General features: G+C 41.2%; 2 protein-coding genes across 2 annotated transcripts; both read left to right on the top strand.

Annotated features, from left to right (window-relative positions):
- Window positions 1–4,762: 4,762 nt before the first annotated feature.
- asb10 (ankyrin repeat and SOCS box containing 10) lies at window positions 4,763–9,017 on the top strand. Its single transcript, XM_078265095.1, has 5 exons — window positions 4,763–5,087; window positions 6,105–6,372; window positions 7,118–7,622; window positions 8,172–8,285; window positions 8,832–9,017. The coding sequence occupies exons 1-5, from the start codon at window positions 4,763–4,765 to the stop codon at window positions 9,015–9,017; spliced, it is 1,398 nt and encodes a 465-aa protein (XP_078121221.1).
- Window positions 9,018–11,691: 2,674 nt separating this feature from the next.
- gbx1 (gastrulation brain homeobox 1) lies at window positions 11,692–13,446 on the top strand. Its single transcript, XM_078265055.1, has 2 exons — window positions 11,692–12,142; window positions 12,875–13,446. Exons 1-2 carry the CDS (start codon window positions 11,692–11,694, stop codon window positions 13,384–13,386), a joined length of 963 nt encoding a protein of 320 aa, XP_078121181.1. The 3' UTR covers window positions 13,387–13,446.
- The last annotated feature ends 5,009 nt before the right edge of the window (window positions 13,447–18,455 follow it).

Here is an 18,455-nt window from a genome sequence, read left to right as displayed (position 1 = left end):
ATCACCTTTCTTTCTAGGCTACAACAGGATAAGCAACATGGATGTATATGGTAGCCTACATTATTAGCTATATAGATGAAATAAATGATTTTAAAAGGGAAGATAATATTAACTGATGCTAAGACTCACATTTTGGTCGTGTTCTGCAAGATGAGAAATAATCTATATATCTCTACTTGAGAAACAACATGAGAAATGGGTCAAAAAAAACACATCTAAAACATACTTTTGTGCCAGCTATACATACATCTTTGAGGGATCCAGAAATGTCTTAAGAATGGGTAAGTTTGGGTTTAATGTTTGAGGAAAAACTCAATTGTATCATATATCTCCCATGTAAGGACAATGAAAACTATTTTAAAATACAGCAATGGTCTATTTTAAAAGTAATCTTTTTCACCTCTGTGTTCATCCAAACCCTGACAAGATCCATTATTCAGTACCTTTAAAAATGGACATATTTATAAACTGATGGAGGAAATAATGCAACATTGTATCCTTGTTATGCAATCTAATCAGGTTTTTAGAAGACGACACTGTCAACTGAATAGTACTTGATTACAGGATAATGACACTAGTGTTTGCACCAGTCCAATCTGCATAAAATAGAGAAACTGATAAAGGTCTCTAATTAGGATGGTGTTTACATCTGGCTTTACATACACCTATTAGGCTACCCTTGTCAACACCCTACAAAGCCAGGCTCACTGTGATGATGCACTTGGATGTGACTCCCACTGTTGACTGTTATTGTTGAGATACCGATTAGATGTTTTCCAGTATTCTTGGTAATGATGCAAAATCTACAGATGTTATTATAAGGGTGATACAGTCTTTGATGGCAGGAACTTTGTTCACGATTATCATGCCCATTTAGGCTTTGTATCTTGCACCATTCCCCATATCCCCTCTCATGCACATGCCTACTGGTAGTCATCACTGTCTCCTTTAGGCAGACTGCTATGAACACATTATGGATAGATGCATTAGTGAGTGATGCAGAGCCCTGGCTGGCTTGCCTTGTTTTCGTGTGAGAGTGCATCATTAGAAAATGTTCCACTTGGCAGGGAAGCGCGTATTAACTGCAACTGCAATGAAATGAGGTTGTGATAGATGGTTAAAGTTATACAGGACTATTAGGTTGAAATATGAACCTCTCAATTGTCATGATGAAACAAAGGGCTATTTGCGTGGTGATCAGTGCATTGAGAGACAATTGGAATCTGCAAAGACCGATACAATACATTTTAGGTAGTGGGCTCAGAGCTGAAAGAGTACAGAAAAAGTAATCATGCTTCCACAAAATAGTTTGGCGCTACTGTTCAATTCAAGGCTATATAAATTCATTTAGGTTCTCCACCAACATCTCAAGCATCGTGGTGAGACCTGGGGGAGATTTGCAAACAGGACACCTTGTCTAAGTCCTGCTGTGGACTCTGATGAGCCAAATATATGTAAGGAAATCAGTGTTGATTGGCTATCAAAGGCATTTTAATGGCATCGAAGACTTAAAGCAGACTGTTTGTGTCTACCTTAATGTGTCTGTATGGACTGCAAGAGTCAATATGGTATTAAGAAAATTAGAACAAGCCAAGATGCAAATCAGAATCGGCAGACGAAGGTATAAACGCAGCAACTAGCTTTTCTTAAGATAATGTCGCTAGCCAATTAAGCATGGTCATTATCTCTTATCATGTTTCCATGGTGACCTCCAAGTTATTCTACCACCAGAATACAAACTTCAGACCCTATTTCTCTTTAACTCCCAAGATGTGAACTGAGATATGTCAATTACATATTAATTGCTCCCTCACCAGCACAGAATTGCCCTTATGCCAGACACGATCTTGCTTCCTCTGACAGGAATAACAGTGAGTAACACATAAATCATTAATAGTAATAGAAACACCTGATGGATAATTGAGTGCTCTGATGTCATGGTGGCACTATCTCTAAACTTAGACTTTCTTTGGGTGCACTCTGTCTTAAACTAACAACAGATCCAATTGGAAAGTCATTAGCATTTAATATTACTGTAATTACTGTGTACATTTCATTATGTTCTCAGTATATTAAATGACTGCTCAGTGTGGAGGGAGGGCTATAGTTTAATCTCTTTCTGTATTACTGTGTGCCACAGTACTCAAAACAGCATTAAGAGGCACATAATCAGAGGGAACTAATTGCCTATGATTGCATAAATGAAGTGCCTCAATCTCATCAGGCCTGTTGCTGATGTCCAGCTGCTCACCGCCTTGGGAGAGGAAGGTGCTTGACCACAATGCAGAAAACCTTGGAGAAACAGCTTCTGTTGGGTAATGTGAGGAAACCAAAGATTTAATATGTCCACGGGGAGGCTGTTAGGCCAGGGGGTGTTACTACTGCTGAGTTTTTTTTGTTGCCATCAGAGTTGCCTCCGCCTCACAGAGGAAGAAGAAAAAAGAAAAAAGACACATGAATGCCCACCATTTGAGAAATGAATTTATCGAAGTCTCTGTCTTTTTCCCCATTAGTAAGTGTTTAGTTCAGCGTTTTAAATAATTGCGTTACCAGGAATGATATTTAAAATACATTTGGGAGTCAATGAGGCGGGAAAGTGCCTACATGTTTTGCTGATGACACCCGGGCCATTTGGAAGACATCAAAGTAGAGAGGAGGTAGCCCAGATGCATATTATAAACTCATTATGTATATCATTTAAAAGGATGTACTCCAGCCGCAAAACAATATTCCTAGTCTCTCTCTGGTAATGTATGTTTTCAAAGTTGAAACTCTTACTCGCCTTCAGTTTAATGTGGCATCTATTACCAAACTGTAACATAAAATAAATGACCTTGATTTCCATACTAGAACAGTCATTAAGGTATAGATGAGATGCAGCGATGCTTCCATGTTTTCAAATGGGAAAGAAGGAATTTCTTCACCTGCGGTGCAGACCTTGTTTTCCACAGAGCTTACATTCATCTTAAAGGACTCCAAAACAGAGGTGGATAAACATACATTAAATATGTGTGCTTTCCATACATTGTGTAAACAATACAGCAAATTTTAATAGATGGTAATATCAAAGCAAGTTAATCAGTCTCCAAAAACTGAAAGTTCTTAGTCCTGGCAAGCCATGAAAATCTGTCCTTGGTAGAGTTAAAAGATGTGATCAGTTTTGCTACTGGATATAATTTCTACCAGCATTGGAAAATGATGGTCCATCAGTCAAAAGAGATGTTTGTCAGATGCCTAGCGAGTAGGCTTAAGAGGCTTAATTAGGTGCCGTCCCTCTGCCATCAGAACACTACACGTGGGGCAGAGTGACACAGCGGTTGCCAGTCATTCAGCCTAATGTTCTAATGCAGGGAGCCATGTGGATACATAAAATCCATTAAGGGTCTAGAAAGAAAAAATACTTAGCAGAAAAAGACATTTTGCAAACAGATACTCACAGGGGCTTACAAATAGGGCATTCTTATTTGCTCTTCCTCTAAGAAAAACCTTACCTTAAAAGTTGCCCAAATGTTGCAAGTCAGCTATTACTTTTTAAACTTATCTTTTAAGTTTAACAGTGAAAGCTCTGCTGGGAATGATAAAGGTGTATAATCCAATGACTTGACTTGCTCAGCACATTTAGAGTAGGAGAGGTGGGAATGTAGCTGGTGGCAGTGTGTGCGAATAACATCTATAAATGTGTTACTATTTTTTAAGGAAGGACACCTCCCATTTGCTGCTGATTAAAGTTCTGTCTGTTACAAGGCTAAGCTAACCTGGGCTCGTATAACAAAGACACAGCTACTAAAGGCTAACCTAGCTCGTAGGTTAACTCTGCGGGTTGCATTTAATGTGAGAGTGAGACTAAGCTGGCCTAGATGAGTATATGTTTTACCTAGTGGGGTTTGTGCTGTGTTAAACTGACTCACCCAGCCGCTGATTCAATTTGCGCTCCGGAGCCGTGCCTGCTGACGTCGGTCTCTCCTGCCATCTGGAGGCCGCTGTTCCGCATTCCCTGCTTGGCGTCCGCTGTCCAGCTCCCTCTCCTTCGTCGGAACCCTGCGAGCCCACTCTCCGTGTTTTGGCCAAGGTTTTAAAAGGTGTATTTACAAAAGTTGTGTTGTGGGAAAACAAGAATAGTCTGGCAGCGTCTTTGTCTTTAATAGTGTTCTCCGTGTAGAAACGTGTGGTTTGCAGCCGTCAGCCTGCAGCATGCTGCTTCCGTGATTGTTTCCCTCCGGAAACAATCTTAATCTGAATCTCCTCCCACATACCTGCAATGGCTTGGTTAAATCAGATTAACCACCATGCCCCCCTCATGTTTCATTTGTCAGTCTGACCCTCTCATCAGGCTAACTACACACACTATCAACTGACATAGACTAAAATGTAACATGTCTAATAATGAATAAGATACTGTGTAATTTAAAAATAATATATGTTCTATCACCCCCTAAAAACAGCATGTATTGTTACAAAGTGTGAGTTTATTCAACTCATGAAACTTGCAGCCTGACAGAGACGATTCATGGCTGTAACTTTGCTGGAGGCAAATAGGAGAGGCTCGAGTGGCTGCATGTGAGACATAAAAATAGCATTACTTGTCATGGGTCTCATACCGAATATCAAAACAACTCTGTGAACCAACCCTGTGAACAGCCGGCAGGCACATAGTGGACATTAGCCAGAGAGAAGGATACAACAACAGAGACAGAGAGACAGGCCTTTTTAGACGGTCTCTCTCACTCAACCAATTTTCTCTGCAAGAGGCAAACCATTCAGCATGTCGCGAGGCAGCTTTGTCTTCACATCCATGGCCTTGCGCTCCCTTGAACTTGATGAGGACATGCTTGAAAGACACAAGTACAAGAGGCAGCAGACCTCCCATCACTTCAACAGCTATATGCTGAAGAAGGAGATCAGGGACAGGACACCGCTGAGGTCCAGCACTGCCACGCCACCAACTGTCTGCCAAGATGTGGTCGTCCAGAACGCTCTGTATACAGGAGACCTGGAGGCAATGCAGCACCTCTTTCCTAGAGGATCCACAGTTAACCTCATCATTGAGCCACAGGGAGGGGACATGCGCTGGGTCGCCACAGGGGAAGGTAAGAGACAACATCTGTCTGCATTAGAAATGAATTCAGGAGTTCATATGATTTGACATAGTTAAGTAGCTTTATTGTATTATATTCCTGGAAAAAATTGTGAGAAAGTGAGAGACATTGCCTGTGTTGTTGTGGAAAAGAGAAAGTTAATCATTGCTTTAAAAAATATTTTAATGTGAAACTACAAGCAATATGTAACTGGTGCATCTCACCCTGACCCAGTATTTAAAGACATAGCAATGCAATATTTATAGAAACAGAAAATAAGGCAATATTTATAGAAACCAATCATATGTCTACCACATAAACAATAATTGGGCAGGTGACATGTCACACACCAGTCTTTGGCTCCCATGCTGCTGCACTGGCAACATTCACCGGGTCAAGTTAAGTATCACATAACACCACCCTGAAATAGCCCTGTCTACACAAACAACCTGCATAAGTGCTTATATCTTTTGGGAGAAACCACCCTACTTCAATTTAAAAAAAAACAATCTAGTTAGATCCAGTATGGCTTATGTAGCACCTAAATTTAAGTGGCACAAACCAAAGGCGTACCGCAACAACGTGATCGCCACAGCTAAGGCCTCGGGTTGTATCCTGCAGTTCTGGAACTCTCTGCTTGTAGGTGATGAGCTGACGATTCTCAGCATTGTGGGCGACGACGAGTATGAGTACCTTATTGATGCCATTTATGACACCAGCAATATAGAGGAATGGAAGAACTTCAGATTTAACTACAGAGGCCTCAGTAGGTTTGTCAGAGCTTTGGTGTTCAAACTGGCTACAGTTATGCAAAAGAGTTAGTCTTACTTTTAAATTTAGTGTTATTCATAATAATTGTGTATTTTAATGAGTTTCTGAAAAGTAATGCAACCAGTAAAACTTTGTAATGTTATGATACATGTTCTCATTGACAACAAAACCACTCTTGGATATCTCACGTCGGCTTCTTTACAGTGAGGCTCAGGGTTGAGCTCAAAGATGACTTTATATTGTACTCTCTACTGGCAGGACTGTGGTCACTGAGTTATGAGCAGGAGCTGACCACACCACTTCACATCACAGCTGGCCGAGGCTTCACGGAGTGCCTGAGACTCCTGCTGCAGCGTGGGGCCAATGTGGACCTGGCACCCGGAGGCACCACTGCTTTGCATGAGTCCTGTGAAAACTGCCAGCCAGAGTGTACCAAACTGCTGCTGATCCATGGTGCCAACGCCAATGCTGTCACTGAAGACGGCCTTATGCCTTTGCACTTTTGTACAAGCCCCGAATCTGTTGGGTGAGTACAACAGTAGAACAAAAGTAGAAAGTGCAACAGGCACAAGCTGAGAGTCAAATGTCAATTTTGCCACAATTTGTTCCTTAGCATTTTCTAACATTAGCCGTCATAAGCTACTGGTCATACCAGACTAGATGCAAAACCTCTGAATGATTTGACTAGAGGAAGGGTGCATTTATTCCCAATCAATCAAAAGTCAGTGAACTGCAATATCTAGTCAAAGTTTGCTAACCTTAGCCACCATAAGCTACTGGTCATAACAGCCAAGAAAGGCTGTAGCAGCAAAAACCCTGAGTGGATTGAAAAAAGCAAAAGTGCATTTATTGCAGATGAATTCAACTTTTGTAAGACTTGCGTATCACTGTACCACCAGCTCCTGTTGAGACTGCATGAAAACTAGCTAGCAGGCGAGCAGAGAAGGTGAAATGGATATAGCTAAAAGTGCTGGAGAAATGGATGAAACGTAGAGTTTCTGCCACTCAAAGTGGTTATAATACAAGCACGATCAAACCTACTTGCAAAAACAAAAACAAATTCAGAATCATGTGTTGTAAGAAAATTATTGCAATAATATCCACAAGTAATGGTGTTAAGTGGCATCCGGTTTAAAATCCATTTAAATGAACATGGAACATGGCATGTGATAAAGGGGTACTTAATATGATAACACAATGAGTCAGACAAAAAAGGGCTGGCAAACACTGATGTTTACATGGAGATACAACTTCTGTAATTCTATCTGCAGATGTGCCAAGTATCTCCTTCAGTACGGTGCAGCAATCAGTGGTCGCACTCTAGATGAAGGTGACACTCCCCTACATGTGGCAGCCAGCAACGGCCTCCCAGAACACACGGAGCTCTACCTGCGCTATGGAGCTGCTGTGGACAAACGGAACAATGAGGGTGTCACACCCCTGAACGCTGCTTGTTCAGAACCCCAGGAGGTGCAGGAGCTTGAACGTTACTTCAAGGTGTGCCAGAAGCTGCTGGCGGCTGGGGCCAACGTCCACGCTATGGACCAGGACAAACGCACTGCTTTGCACAAGGCCTGTAAGAATGTAAATCCAGACATAGTGGATCTGCTGCTGGCTAACGGTGCCTGCGTTAACGACATGGGCTACGGTGGCGAAGCCCCCATGCACAACATCCTAAAGGTGGTGTGCTACAAGGTTTCCCATCAACCTGAGAGGATTGTCCGTGCGCTGCTCAACCATGGTTCTATTCGGGTGTGGCCTGGAGCTCTGCCCAAGGTAGGAAATGAAAAGTTATTTAAACATGTTATCTAAAAAAAAAGAATCAAATGTGTGCTCATGCATTTCATACCAGCTAAAGCATTCCAGATTGGTGTGTACTATATTGTTTTTACAGCATGAACCAATTATTCATCAAGGTGTCTCATTGTGCACAATTAGCACATACTGCACATGTAACACCTTGAGAAAGAGTCTTGAAACACTAAACTGGTCCTTGCAATATTACAGACTTCACATTCAAATCATTCCCATTTCATGACACAACATGAAGTGTTGCACTCTCTGCAGGGAACAGACTACAACCATCAGTGAACCCACGTGCACTAGACAAAATGCCTTGGTTCCTAATTAGGCAAGTGTTAATAGGAGATTAATTAGCACTAATTGCATAATTTCCAGTTAAACCCCTGGAGGGAAGACCAATCTGTTCATTTCACAAGTGTTTAATTACTTTATTTCTTCAGTTCTATGGAGTCACAAGCTCGCTCATGAACTTAAATGATAATTATATGAATCCGTGCTCTGCATTGTGGTGTTTCTTTTAAGGTTTTGAAGCACTGCTGTGGATCTCCACGCACCATCGAAGTTCTTCTGAACGCCTACAGTCACCTCAAAGTCACAGACACCTGGGTTGAGTCTGTGTCATCGGACGCGTTGAAGGCAAGCCTGTTAAATAATTCATTCATGAGTAGAGTTTGACCAGTGTGGCTGTTTTAAGACACATGTTTTTTGTACATTTTATGTTTTTAATGTTATATCTTTAAATGGTGACTTCGGTCTCGTCTTTACATGCCCAAATGTTTCATGTTTTGCGCAGAGGAAATGGACACCAAAATCAATGCTAATTCAGTTAGTTAAACTTAAACTTGAGGTGACCCCCCCCCCCCACACACACACACACACACACACATGTAGGAGAAACTCTAAAATATGTTAGGCCTTTAAATACAGAATTAATTTACACAAACACTGGGATGATTATATGAACAAATCAAAACGTGCCAAAAAAATATATAAAGTCTTTTGCAGGTTGTGCAGGATGTTATAGCTGTAGTGAGTGTCACAGTGGACCACACTGAGGGCTTAAAAACAACATGTATTTAATTATTACCGCTTATTCATTTCAACATACTACTACAATTTACTGTAAAGTAAGACAAATAATATCAAATGATCTCATGTTCATCTGTGTTTTTATCTAACCAGGAGCACAAAGAGTTCTATGAGTCCATCTTCTCTTTGGCACAGACTCCTCGCTCCCTGCAGCACTTGGCACGCTTCAGACTCAGGAGCTTCCTGGGGGGCCGGGTACACAAGGTGGTTCCAGAACTCGATCTGCCCACCTTCATCAAGAACTACCTGCTCCTGGAGTACAGAGGCTATGTCCACTGAAAGCACTTTGTGTGTAGCCTGTGCCAGTGTGAGTCCTGGTGACGGTTGAATGCTGCTACGTTTGAGGAAGAAGCAGCTGTTTACAATATAATAAGTCAACATCATGATTAAAATAGTGACATCAACCATAGCACTACACACCAGTACACTTAATATTTTTAAATACATTTTGTGCCACACATTTCAGGATGAAGAAGCAGCTGCTTGCTCTGTCACTTTTATTCCAGTTACACGTTTGATAGTGCACCACAAGAGGGAGCTATAGACTAGAGTTGATCAAATACATAGCAGGTATGCTATTGTATGTTTTTATATTTGTTTTAAATGTATGCACACTTTTGTATCCTACTTCTGCACGTAATAGTTAATAGGCTCAGATGCTTGTATTTTTATACATAATAATTATCATGGTAGTTTGATGTTAATGTGCATAGTGATGATGTGTTGTGCATTAAGGATTGCCTTAAAGTATTTGCATCAATAAGTATTCCCACCGATATGTAATTAGGCGTTTTATATAAAAAAATAAACGATGTCAAATAAAATATTCCACCATGGCCATGTTATCTAGTCATTGTTTTATTTATTTTTACCGTTGTTCCTTTTGTCTTACATTGTCTCTCTTTCTTCTCTCTGCTTAGTGTCGTTTTTTCCAAATCGATGACGGAAAATGCATTTTAAAAATCAGATTAAGCCTTTGTTTTCAAACAACACTTAAAGTTTAAAAAGGTACGTATGAGTTCCAAATAAATAAATAAAAAACAAGTTGAAACTACATTAACGTGTTGAATACCGATTGTAATTTGTGCTTTTACCAAGAGATTCCGATAAAGTAATTCTTCTTTAACTGGTCACATGATTCAGATATTAATAACGAAAACAAACAAACAACAAAAGAGTCCAGGAAGTTGCCCCTTGTCAGTCGCTCACATCAGTCATTTGCGGGATCATTATGGTCACATCTGCACACTTAATTTCATCAATTTACATTATATGAAAGAAAACAAAACGGTGACTTTTAAATTAAAATATATAGACTATTTTGTTTTAACAGGTAATAGGGGGGTGGGGATTTGTATTAGGCTTACTTTACACATTTTTATATAAAAAAAGGCAGATTAGCACAGATTAAAAATGATGAATATTCTACATGAATATAAATTTGAGTTGGTCACTAAAAATGTGACCAAAAACATCGTTAATAAAAAAGTGTAAAGAGGAGCTGTATAACATCAGAGTTCCTCTGAAAAAGAAAGGGAGAGGAGCTCAGTAAATGGTTTCAATAGATCAAAGAGAGGTGCTGCTGAAGTCACTTGCAATTATAAGAATTAGCCTGGCCTGGCCCTCCACTGCTAATCAGAGTCGCTGGTGGTATGTTTATGTCCTCGTGCAATCAGACGACCAGTTGGAGAGCCCGGGCACCCAGGCCTCAATAGGGCTAATCATCATCAGTCCCATTGCCATTTAAAAGGTGAAATGATCTGCGATTAAACCAGTGCTTAAGGAAAAGTGATTTTTTTTTTTCCTCCACATGCATTTTTGATCAGGGATTAATTACAACTCCCAATGTGCAAAGCAAAATGTGTGATTGTTTAATTCATATATAAATAAATAAATAAATAAAAAACTTTAGGAATGATTTAGTTGACAGATGGTCGGTTATAGACGTTAAAGTTTATAATTCAAAGCTTTTTATATAAATTCCCCCGAGTTCAAACTAAGTGGCATCCGTCAGATTTGACTTTGGCCACTGGGCTATATCTGTCCGTGTCCACACTGCAGTTGACCTCGCATAAACGTCTTTTATCTGAATCTAATTTCGCGCAGAGTATCTCTCTCCAGGGAACAATTGTTGCAGCACTTCTTTTTTCTGAAGCCAACCGCATTGTTTTTAGCCGCGGAGAATAGGACAGAGAGCGGAGAAACATCTGCCTCTCCTCCCTCCTGACTCTGATGCCCATCGGCCCCAATATTTCAACAAAAGCCACCGTTGTTTTACGCTGTCCCTTGGATCCAGAGTAATTACTTATCATCAATCAAAATTAATAATAGCTGATTGGGTTGGTGTGGTCAACGATTATAGAAGGGGAAGGGCTGGAACAGTCTCTCACACCGTTTTGCAGTCAATGGTGAACCTGGCAAAAGAGGAGGAGGGCTGGGGGGGTGCGACCCGTCTATTTGGTCTCCACTGGGAAACTACCGCCTCTCAAGGCGGCCAAAAAGTCAGGGGCTGAATAAGGAAATGAAGCGTAATTTGAGGAAGATGGATGAGCCCCCAGGGAAACACCCCCTTTTCATTCCTCTTGTTTTGAAGATGATAACCAATGCGCTCGCGCCCTCTCTCTCCGCGCGCACACACACACGGTGCAAGGGAGAGGGGCGGGGGGAGGAGTTGCAGAGAGGGGAGAGGTAGATAGATAGAGAGAGCGTGTGTTTATGTCTCAGTGTGTGACAAATAAGAGGGAAAAGGTAGCGGTGGGGCACACAACAAAGCGCCCGACTGACTGACACATAGTGTGCAGAGATCCGGAGAAGCAGTCCACTCCCAGGGATGACAGTACGGCAGCGGATCTACTTTCAATTCACTTTGTCTTTGCACTGAAAGTTTTGCGCGTCGCCGAGGAGAGGACACCTGCTTTCAAGTTTCCACCGAATCAAAGTGTTTGCCTGCAAAATGCAGAGACCAGGCGGCCAAGGGACGGCGTTTTCTATCGATTCCCTGATAGGGACTCCTCAGCCCAGACCGGGACACCTGCTCTACACGGGCTATCCTATGTTCATGCCGTACAGACCTTTGGTTATTCCACAAGCTTTATCCCACTCGCCTTTATCGTCTGGTATACCTCCACTCGCGCCTTTGGCTTCTTTTGCGGGACGGCTCACCAACACGTTCTGTGCCAGTTTGGGACAGGGGGTGCCATCCATGGTGGCGCTCACCACGACGATGCCAAGTTTCTCGGATCCTCCGGACAGTTTCTACCCACCACAAGAGCTGCCAGGTCCCCGTTTAAGCGCCGCAGATCCCGCAGCGAGAAGGCAGGAAAGTCCTCACTCTGACGAGCTGCACAGCCGGGACAAGGGCTCTGAGCTGCTTAACTTCTCGGAAACTTTTCAAACAATATCAGGTAAGCTCGGCCTCATTATTTATTGATTGTATTTGTACAAATCCAAACCTCAAGGCTGTTGCGTAAAAAGCCACCACTGTGCGTAAAAAGTGCGTTAAAGTAGAGATTGTTGGCCCACGGTGAAAGTGTTTGGTCTCAGAGATGCAGTCAAATTAAACGAAAAGTTAAACCCTTCTTACACCAGTTTTGTCATCGTTGCAGGATATCAGATATATTAATGATGCAATATTTATTACAGCCCAAATTCATGGGGATGCAACCTGATGACAGTTAGGATTTTTTTATTGAAATGATTTTCTGAATTGTTCGTAGTATTATTACAATAGCGAATTGGAGGGCATGCTTAATCACAGTTAAATAAAACTTCAGTAGAATGATTTTGTAGGGGGAATACATTAAACTGGGCTGAGTTGCAGGAAACAGATGCAGTAAAAACGTACTCTACAGAACAACTCAGTGTTTACACGCAGGACGGCTGTATAACGACCAACATGAGTTCAGTTGATGTTGCTACTTGTAAAACAACAACAACAACAAAAAAAAACATTTTTTCAGCTATTTGGTTCGTGGATATTTTCTCTACCAGCGTACTAAAAACCAAATGGTTGATGTCTAACGTTGTGAGACATTGCGTAATCGTCGCTTTTGGCTCGCAGGCTCATGAAAGAGTAACTTAACGTGAATGTGTTTGTTCTTTTTTTTTTTTTTTTTCCTTCCTTCTTCACGTTTTAGGTGAGACCAAACTGTACAGCTCAGACGACGAGAAGCTGGACCTAAAAGCAGACACCGTGTGCAGTGACCGAGAGGACAGCTCCGCAGACAGCGAGAACGAAAGTTTCTCGGATGGGAACAACTGTGGCTCCCTGTCCCAGAAGAGCAAACTAAAAACCGGCTCGCAGGAGGCGCTACCGACCGGCAGCTCAGCGGGGAAGAGCCGCAGGAGACGAACAGCTTTTACTAGCGAGCAGCTGCTCGAACTTGAAAAGGAGTTTCACTGTAAAAAGTACCTTTCTCTGACTGAACGCTCTCAGATTGCGCACGCACTTAAACTGAGCGAGGTGCAGGTGAAGATTTGGTTTCAGAACCGCAGGGCCAAGTGGAAACGGATCAAAGCCGGCAACGTTAACAACCGGTCAGGAGAACCGGTGAGAAATCCCAAAATTGTGGTCCCCATCCCCGTGCACGTCAACAGGTTTGCGGTGAGGAGTCAGCATCAACAAATAGAACAAGGGACCAGGCCGTGAACTCAGATGAAAATCAAAAATATTAATAATTAAAAAACAACAACAAAAAAACCCACTTACATTGACTCTATGTTCCACTGATTCGTTGAACGCATGAAGCACAAAAAGGAGGAAACGATTATTTTGTCTGAGAGGTGAGACTGAGCAGAGATTTGCTCGCAGACAGATCAATTATTTGACAATATGCTGTCATTTTTATTTATTGCTCTGTGAATATGTAAATATAAATGGGTAAAAATTGGTACAAATGGGCATTATGAGATGAGACTGTAAAGATTTTTTTAAGTATTTATATAGGGCCAAAAATGATCTGTTGGTTATGTGCATGTCTTCATTTGGTGAAGCTGAATTACAGTTTTGTGTTTCGTACAATTTGTTGACCACATTTGCATGTACAGTAAGACGTTTTACATTTTGTTTTGGCAACTGTAGGAACCACCTTTGACAGCTATTTGTGGAGAGAGAAAAAAAAAAGAAAAGATGTGAAGGAAATATTGACCAAACGCTGGGACAACTGTAAAGTATATTGACCTAATAAATCGCTTTATACGAAAGTTGGGATCCAGATTGAATTATTATTGTTTAGAGGGTAGAGTAAATATGTTTTTATGGTTTGGAAAAATGTCTCGGAATTATCTTATCCTGCTGTTTAAACAGCGAGTCATGTTTCAGTACAAACTGCAGCCAGGCAGCTATTTTGATATTATTGAACATATTTTAATTTGCCTAATACAATCCTACAGACATTATTTCACATTTTATAACAGAAAACTGTGTTCATCTTTAACATTTAAAGAGTTTCAGCGTTGCAACTAAAAAGGACCCTAACATTTGGAACATTCATTTTCAGTGATGCAACATCGTAGCGTCGTTTACACACGTGTTAGTTTTAATCTCTTGATGTTACAAATTATTTCTTCCTCCCAGAAACATCAGGACCTGAAAGCTAGATGGAGCTTTTTTTTTTTTTTTTAAACAGCAGCAGTGATTGATTTCTCTTTAGGAAGCCATGTTGATAGATCCTCCTTTAGAGAATATTCAACACACTGTAATGAACTTTTCTATCAGTCACTACAGAGAGACAACCAAACCGACAGCAGCCATTATTAATCTGATAGCACAGTTTATGTTGGTAAAATAATAAAAATGGACCCTGCAAAAAAACATAAATCCTAACAAGACCTTATTTAATAAGACGCGTTTACAGGCTTAAAATACAATTGTAAAAACCGATTGTTGTTCCTGTGGCATATCACATCATGGATACAATCTTTTTCTTAAAAAATGTGTAATTTTCTCTATAGAAATCATTTCTCGAGATTTAATTTGATATCTACTTTAATAAACACCGACATCTGTAGATAATTCAGTATAAGTTTGAATGCCCCAGTGGCAGAATATTTCATGGAATTTGATAAATGATTATAGAAGAGGCAACAAAAAAAACGACTGCATGAATGCATGCTTTCCTATCAATATAAAAGTCTATAACTAATAAATAAAAATGATAGCTGCATAACTATTTACACTAACAGACCTCATCTGCAAAGATGGCTACAGTGACATGAGCAAACAAAATGCTTGCTCACTCAGACCAAATATGGAAACTTACATGGCAATGTAAGATCACAGAGCAGCAATATTAAAAATAATCTGCAACTAAAATAATGTCTGGCCACATTGCTATCCAATTACAGGAAAGGGGAAATAGGGCTTGATGTTTAATGCAGACTTTCATATGCATGGTTCTGGGGTTTACATGGTTTCTCTGAACCGTTTCCAGAAAAGTCTCATGTTGGAATAATTTCACTTCACCTCAGATGAGAGAAAGTGATTGGTTTTCCTGTTTCCAAAATAGACTCAGGCCTCAAGCCATGTTTAAGCTACTGCAGCAGCACTTGTTGAAGTATGATGATAGGGTGAGATTCTTCAAATATTTTATTAGTATAAATATTTTATCAAGTATTAATCTTCTTAATCAGTATTTAGCCTAAATATGGAGGGTTTGGGTGACAATGTTATAAAAAATCTTCTTGAACATAGCATCATTATCTTACATTTCATTTCCCTCAAGCCTCTCATGGATGCACACACTGACATTTTTTTTATTTTATTTTATTTTTTATATCTCAGTTTGACCTCAGCTCATAAACAGACATTTGATGACCTGGGCACCCATGAGTAGTAAACTTTATTTCACTGTCCACCTCATACATCAAGACTGTGACACTAGGATGGGGATTCAAGGAGTGATGGTCGTGTGAAGGAGCAGTGGAAGTTTTATTACGGTCCAAGAGCTGACTAATATAGACGGTCAATTCCACGACATTGTGCCAGAGTGCAACGGCTATTTCGGTCCCTGTGAGCTGCTCGGTGGAGGTGACGACAAGGAGCCATGACACAGCTCAGAGGCTAAGGTCATGGTGGTTGTCATTATCGAGATCCTGCGAGTGGGACAATTTCATCCAAGATTTATTCCAAAGTGAGACAATGTATACTAAAAAAAAAAGGGTGACATGTTATAGGATTTGCTTATTCAAAACACTACACATTAATGTCATGTCACTTTATTTGGCTATAATAGTTTCTGCGTACTTGTGAATGTGTTAATCCTTTATACATTTTAATAATCTCTCACCCATTAAAGCTACACTTTAAGTGAACACCTCAGTCTCAAGACAATATCTGTATCATTTTGCCAATCTGCTACTTAAATCACAAATTGAAATATCAGAAGTTCTCTTTAGCAAAGACATTAAACCATCTCCACATTCCCACCTGAGAGAGAGAGAGAGAGAGAGAGAGAGAGAGAGAGAGACAGCAAGAGAGAGCGAGAGAGAGAGAGAGAGAGAGCTTGTGTGAGTGCAGGCTGCTCAGTGCTGACTGCAGGCCCGACTTCTTGGGAGGGTCCGGACGGTCGTGGCTACAGTGATGTATGGGCAGATGCATCAAATCGCACAAGATAAACAAGCGATGAGTTTCATCAGGGCCATCATAGCTTTAATTTGGCTGCCTAATGAGTCAGATCTAGTGGCGGAGATAAGAGTTGTCAGAGGCCCAGCTCTAATGAATTTCTTGCCACTTGTAATCAAGGTTGCCTGTCTGAGGGGGGATGATTAATGGAACCCTGGAGGATTCCCTCGGCCCTCAGCCTTCATTACAGCTAATGCATTCTCAGGCAAATTAACAGAGAAATGCTGGCAAAAGCCAACGGGGAAGGGGAGAGAAAGAGAGAAGAGAAAAGGGGAGAATGGGAGAGAGTGATGGGAACAGAGCGTTTATGTAAGACAAAGGAGAGCGAGAGGCGGAGGATGAAGAGGAAGATAGCAAGGCCCGGGTTGGCAGCAGGAGAGGGAAAGAGAGGCAGGGATGTGCTGAAATCTGCTGATTAGCGAGAGGTTCAAGGATATGGAAATGAAGACATGAGTTTGGGGCAGTCAGAACGGAGCAGAGTGCAACATGGATGTACTGCTCAGACATGATGGAGCTGGAATTGATAAATGGATGTTCAGGTCTGGGGGGGGATTCAGGAGAGGAGATATGGTCAGATGGAAGGAGCAGAGTGGATACAATTATTGGTTTAAGAGGTTGAAAGGGTGAAGCAGAAAACATGGAGCAACAGTAACCTGTCCAAATCAAGACAGGTTGACACTAACGCCACCTTAAATCAACATTTATGTTATGACCGGGCACATCACTGACTGCTTGCTAAACAGGCTGTTAAAATGGCCCGTGGCCAAGCAGCCCCTACATGTTATGGAAATATGGACTTAATGTTTGCAAATATGGTCTTGTCAGGTCTTTGTGTACTCATCCATCAGCCTCAGACCCACCTCTGCAATCTCAGAAGGCAATTTGTCTGAGAAGAGGTGGGCGGCAGAGAGCCCTCCTCACTGTTTAGCAGGCCTTGATGAAATATCAAAACACACAGCAGTGCACGCAAGCGCTCCAGTCTCACCACAACAAACACAAGTGGCTGGGGTCTGCCAAGGCGTGAGGCACAGTAATACATTACAGGAGATCATCAAGAGATGTGGAGTGAATATGATTCATTTCAGGTTTGTTTAAGCAAGGCCTGTTGACATTCTAAACCCCTGAAGACTTCAAATCTTATGCTTTTAGAATACATATTTTCATATTAACAATAGAGCACAGGTTTATGTGAAAGGGACTGCTTGTAGTGACAAACTCACAGAATGATCACCCAACTCTGCAGTTCCCTGAACTGCTAGAGCAGTTTTAGTGTCTTTAATCTCATTGTTTTGGTATCCTGCCCATATTACAGTTCTGGTTCACTTTCAGCATTCTCATCAGAGCTGCAAGCACAAAAGAAAGCTCTAAAAACCCCACTGTACACTACCTGCCCAGGGCAATAGCAGACAGTGGGCGGCTAGCTGGTGAACAGGGTGCAGCTAAAGAGAGATTTCCCCCAGGAGCTGATGGAGACCACAACAGAGCTGAAAGGAGAGTGACCTTGGACTTACATTTGTCAGGGGGACACAAGCACGACTCTAAATAAATGCTGAGGTTGCTCCGTATCTGCAGGATGTGTAAACAGGCAACTATTTGCCAATATCAACTTCAAAGTTGATATGTCAATATAGTGTTTACAGCTTGTTTCCTCTGCCCCAAAGTAGCTAAAAAAATAATTAATGGAGGTTTAAGTTTTTCTCAATAACACTTTGTATTGATGGCGATTCATTAAAAATGTGCAAAAGTCAAAGTTAAGTAAAGATTATTTATTAATAGCTTAACAGTCAAAATCTCAGCTAATCAGCTGCAATAGGCCACACCCACTTCAAACCAGTGGCACAGAGAAAAAGATAAATACAGAAATCTTTCATGTGAAATAACCAAAACTTCTTATTCTCATGCAGGACCCCATTAGTACTAGAAAGGAAGCTGATTGAAAAAATAAGTTTTCAGGGCCTTTAAGCGTGACTCGGAGCATTGTGGCTCCATGTCAAGCCAGCGCAGCGGGAGGAAGAGGAAACATTAAGGAGAAACCAGGTGATAAAGCTCAAACAAAGCCGGCCAACAGAGAGAGGAAGGGGATGAAGATATGCTGA

Source organism: Sander vitreus, chromosome 12 (genome assembly GCF_031162955.1).
Source record: "Sander vitreus isolate 19-12246 chromosome 12, sanVit1, whole genome shotgun sequence".
NCBI lineage: Eukaryota > Metazoa > Chordata > Actinopteri > Perciformes > Percidae > Sander > Sander vitreus.
This window is presented reverse-complemented; position numbering and strand designations above follow the sequence as displayed.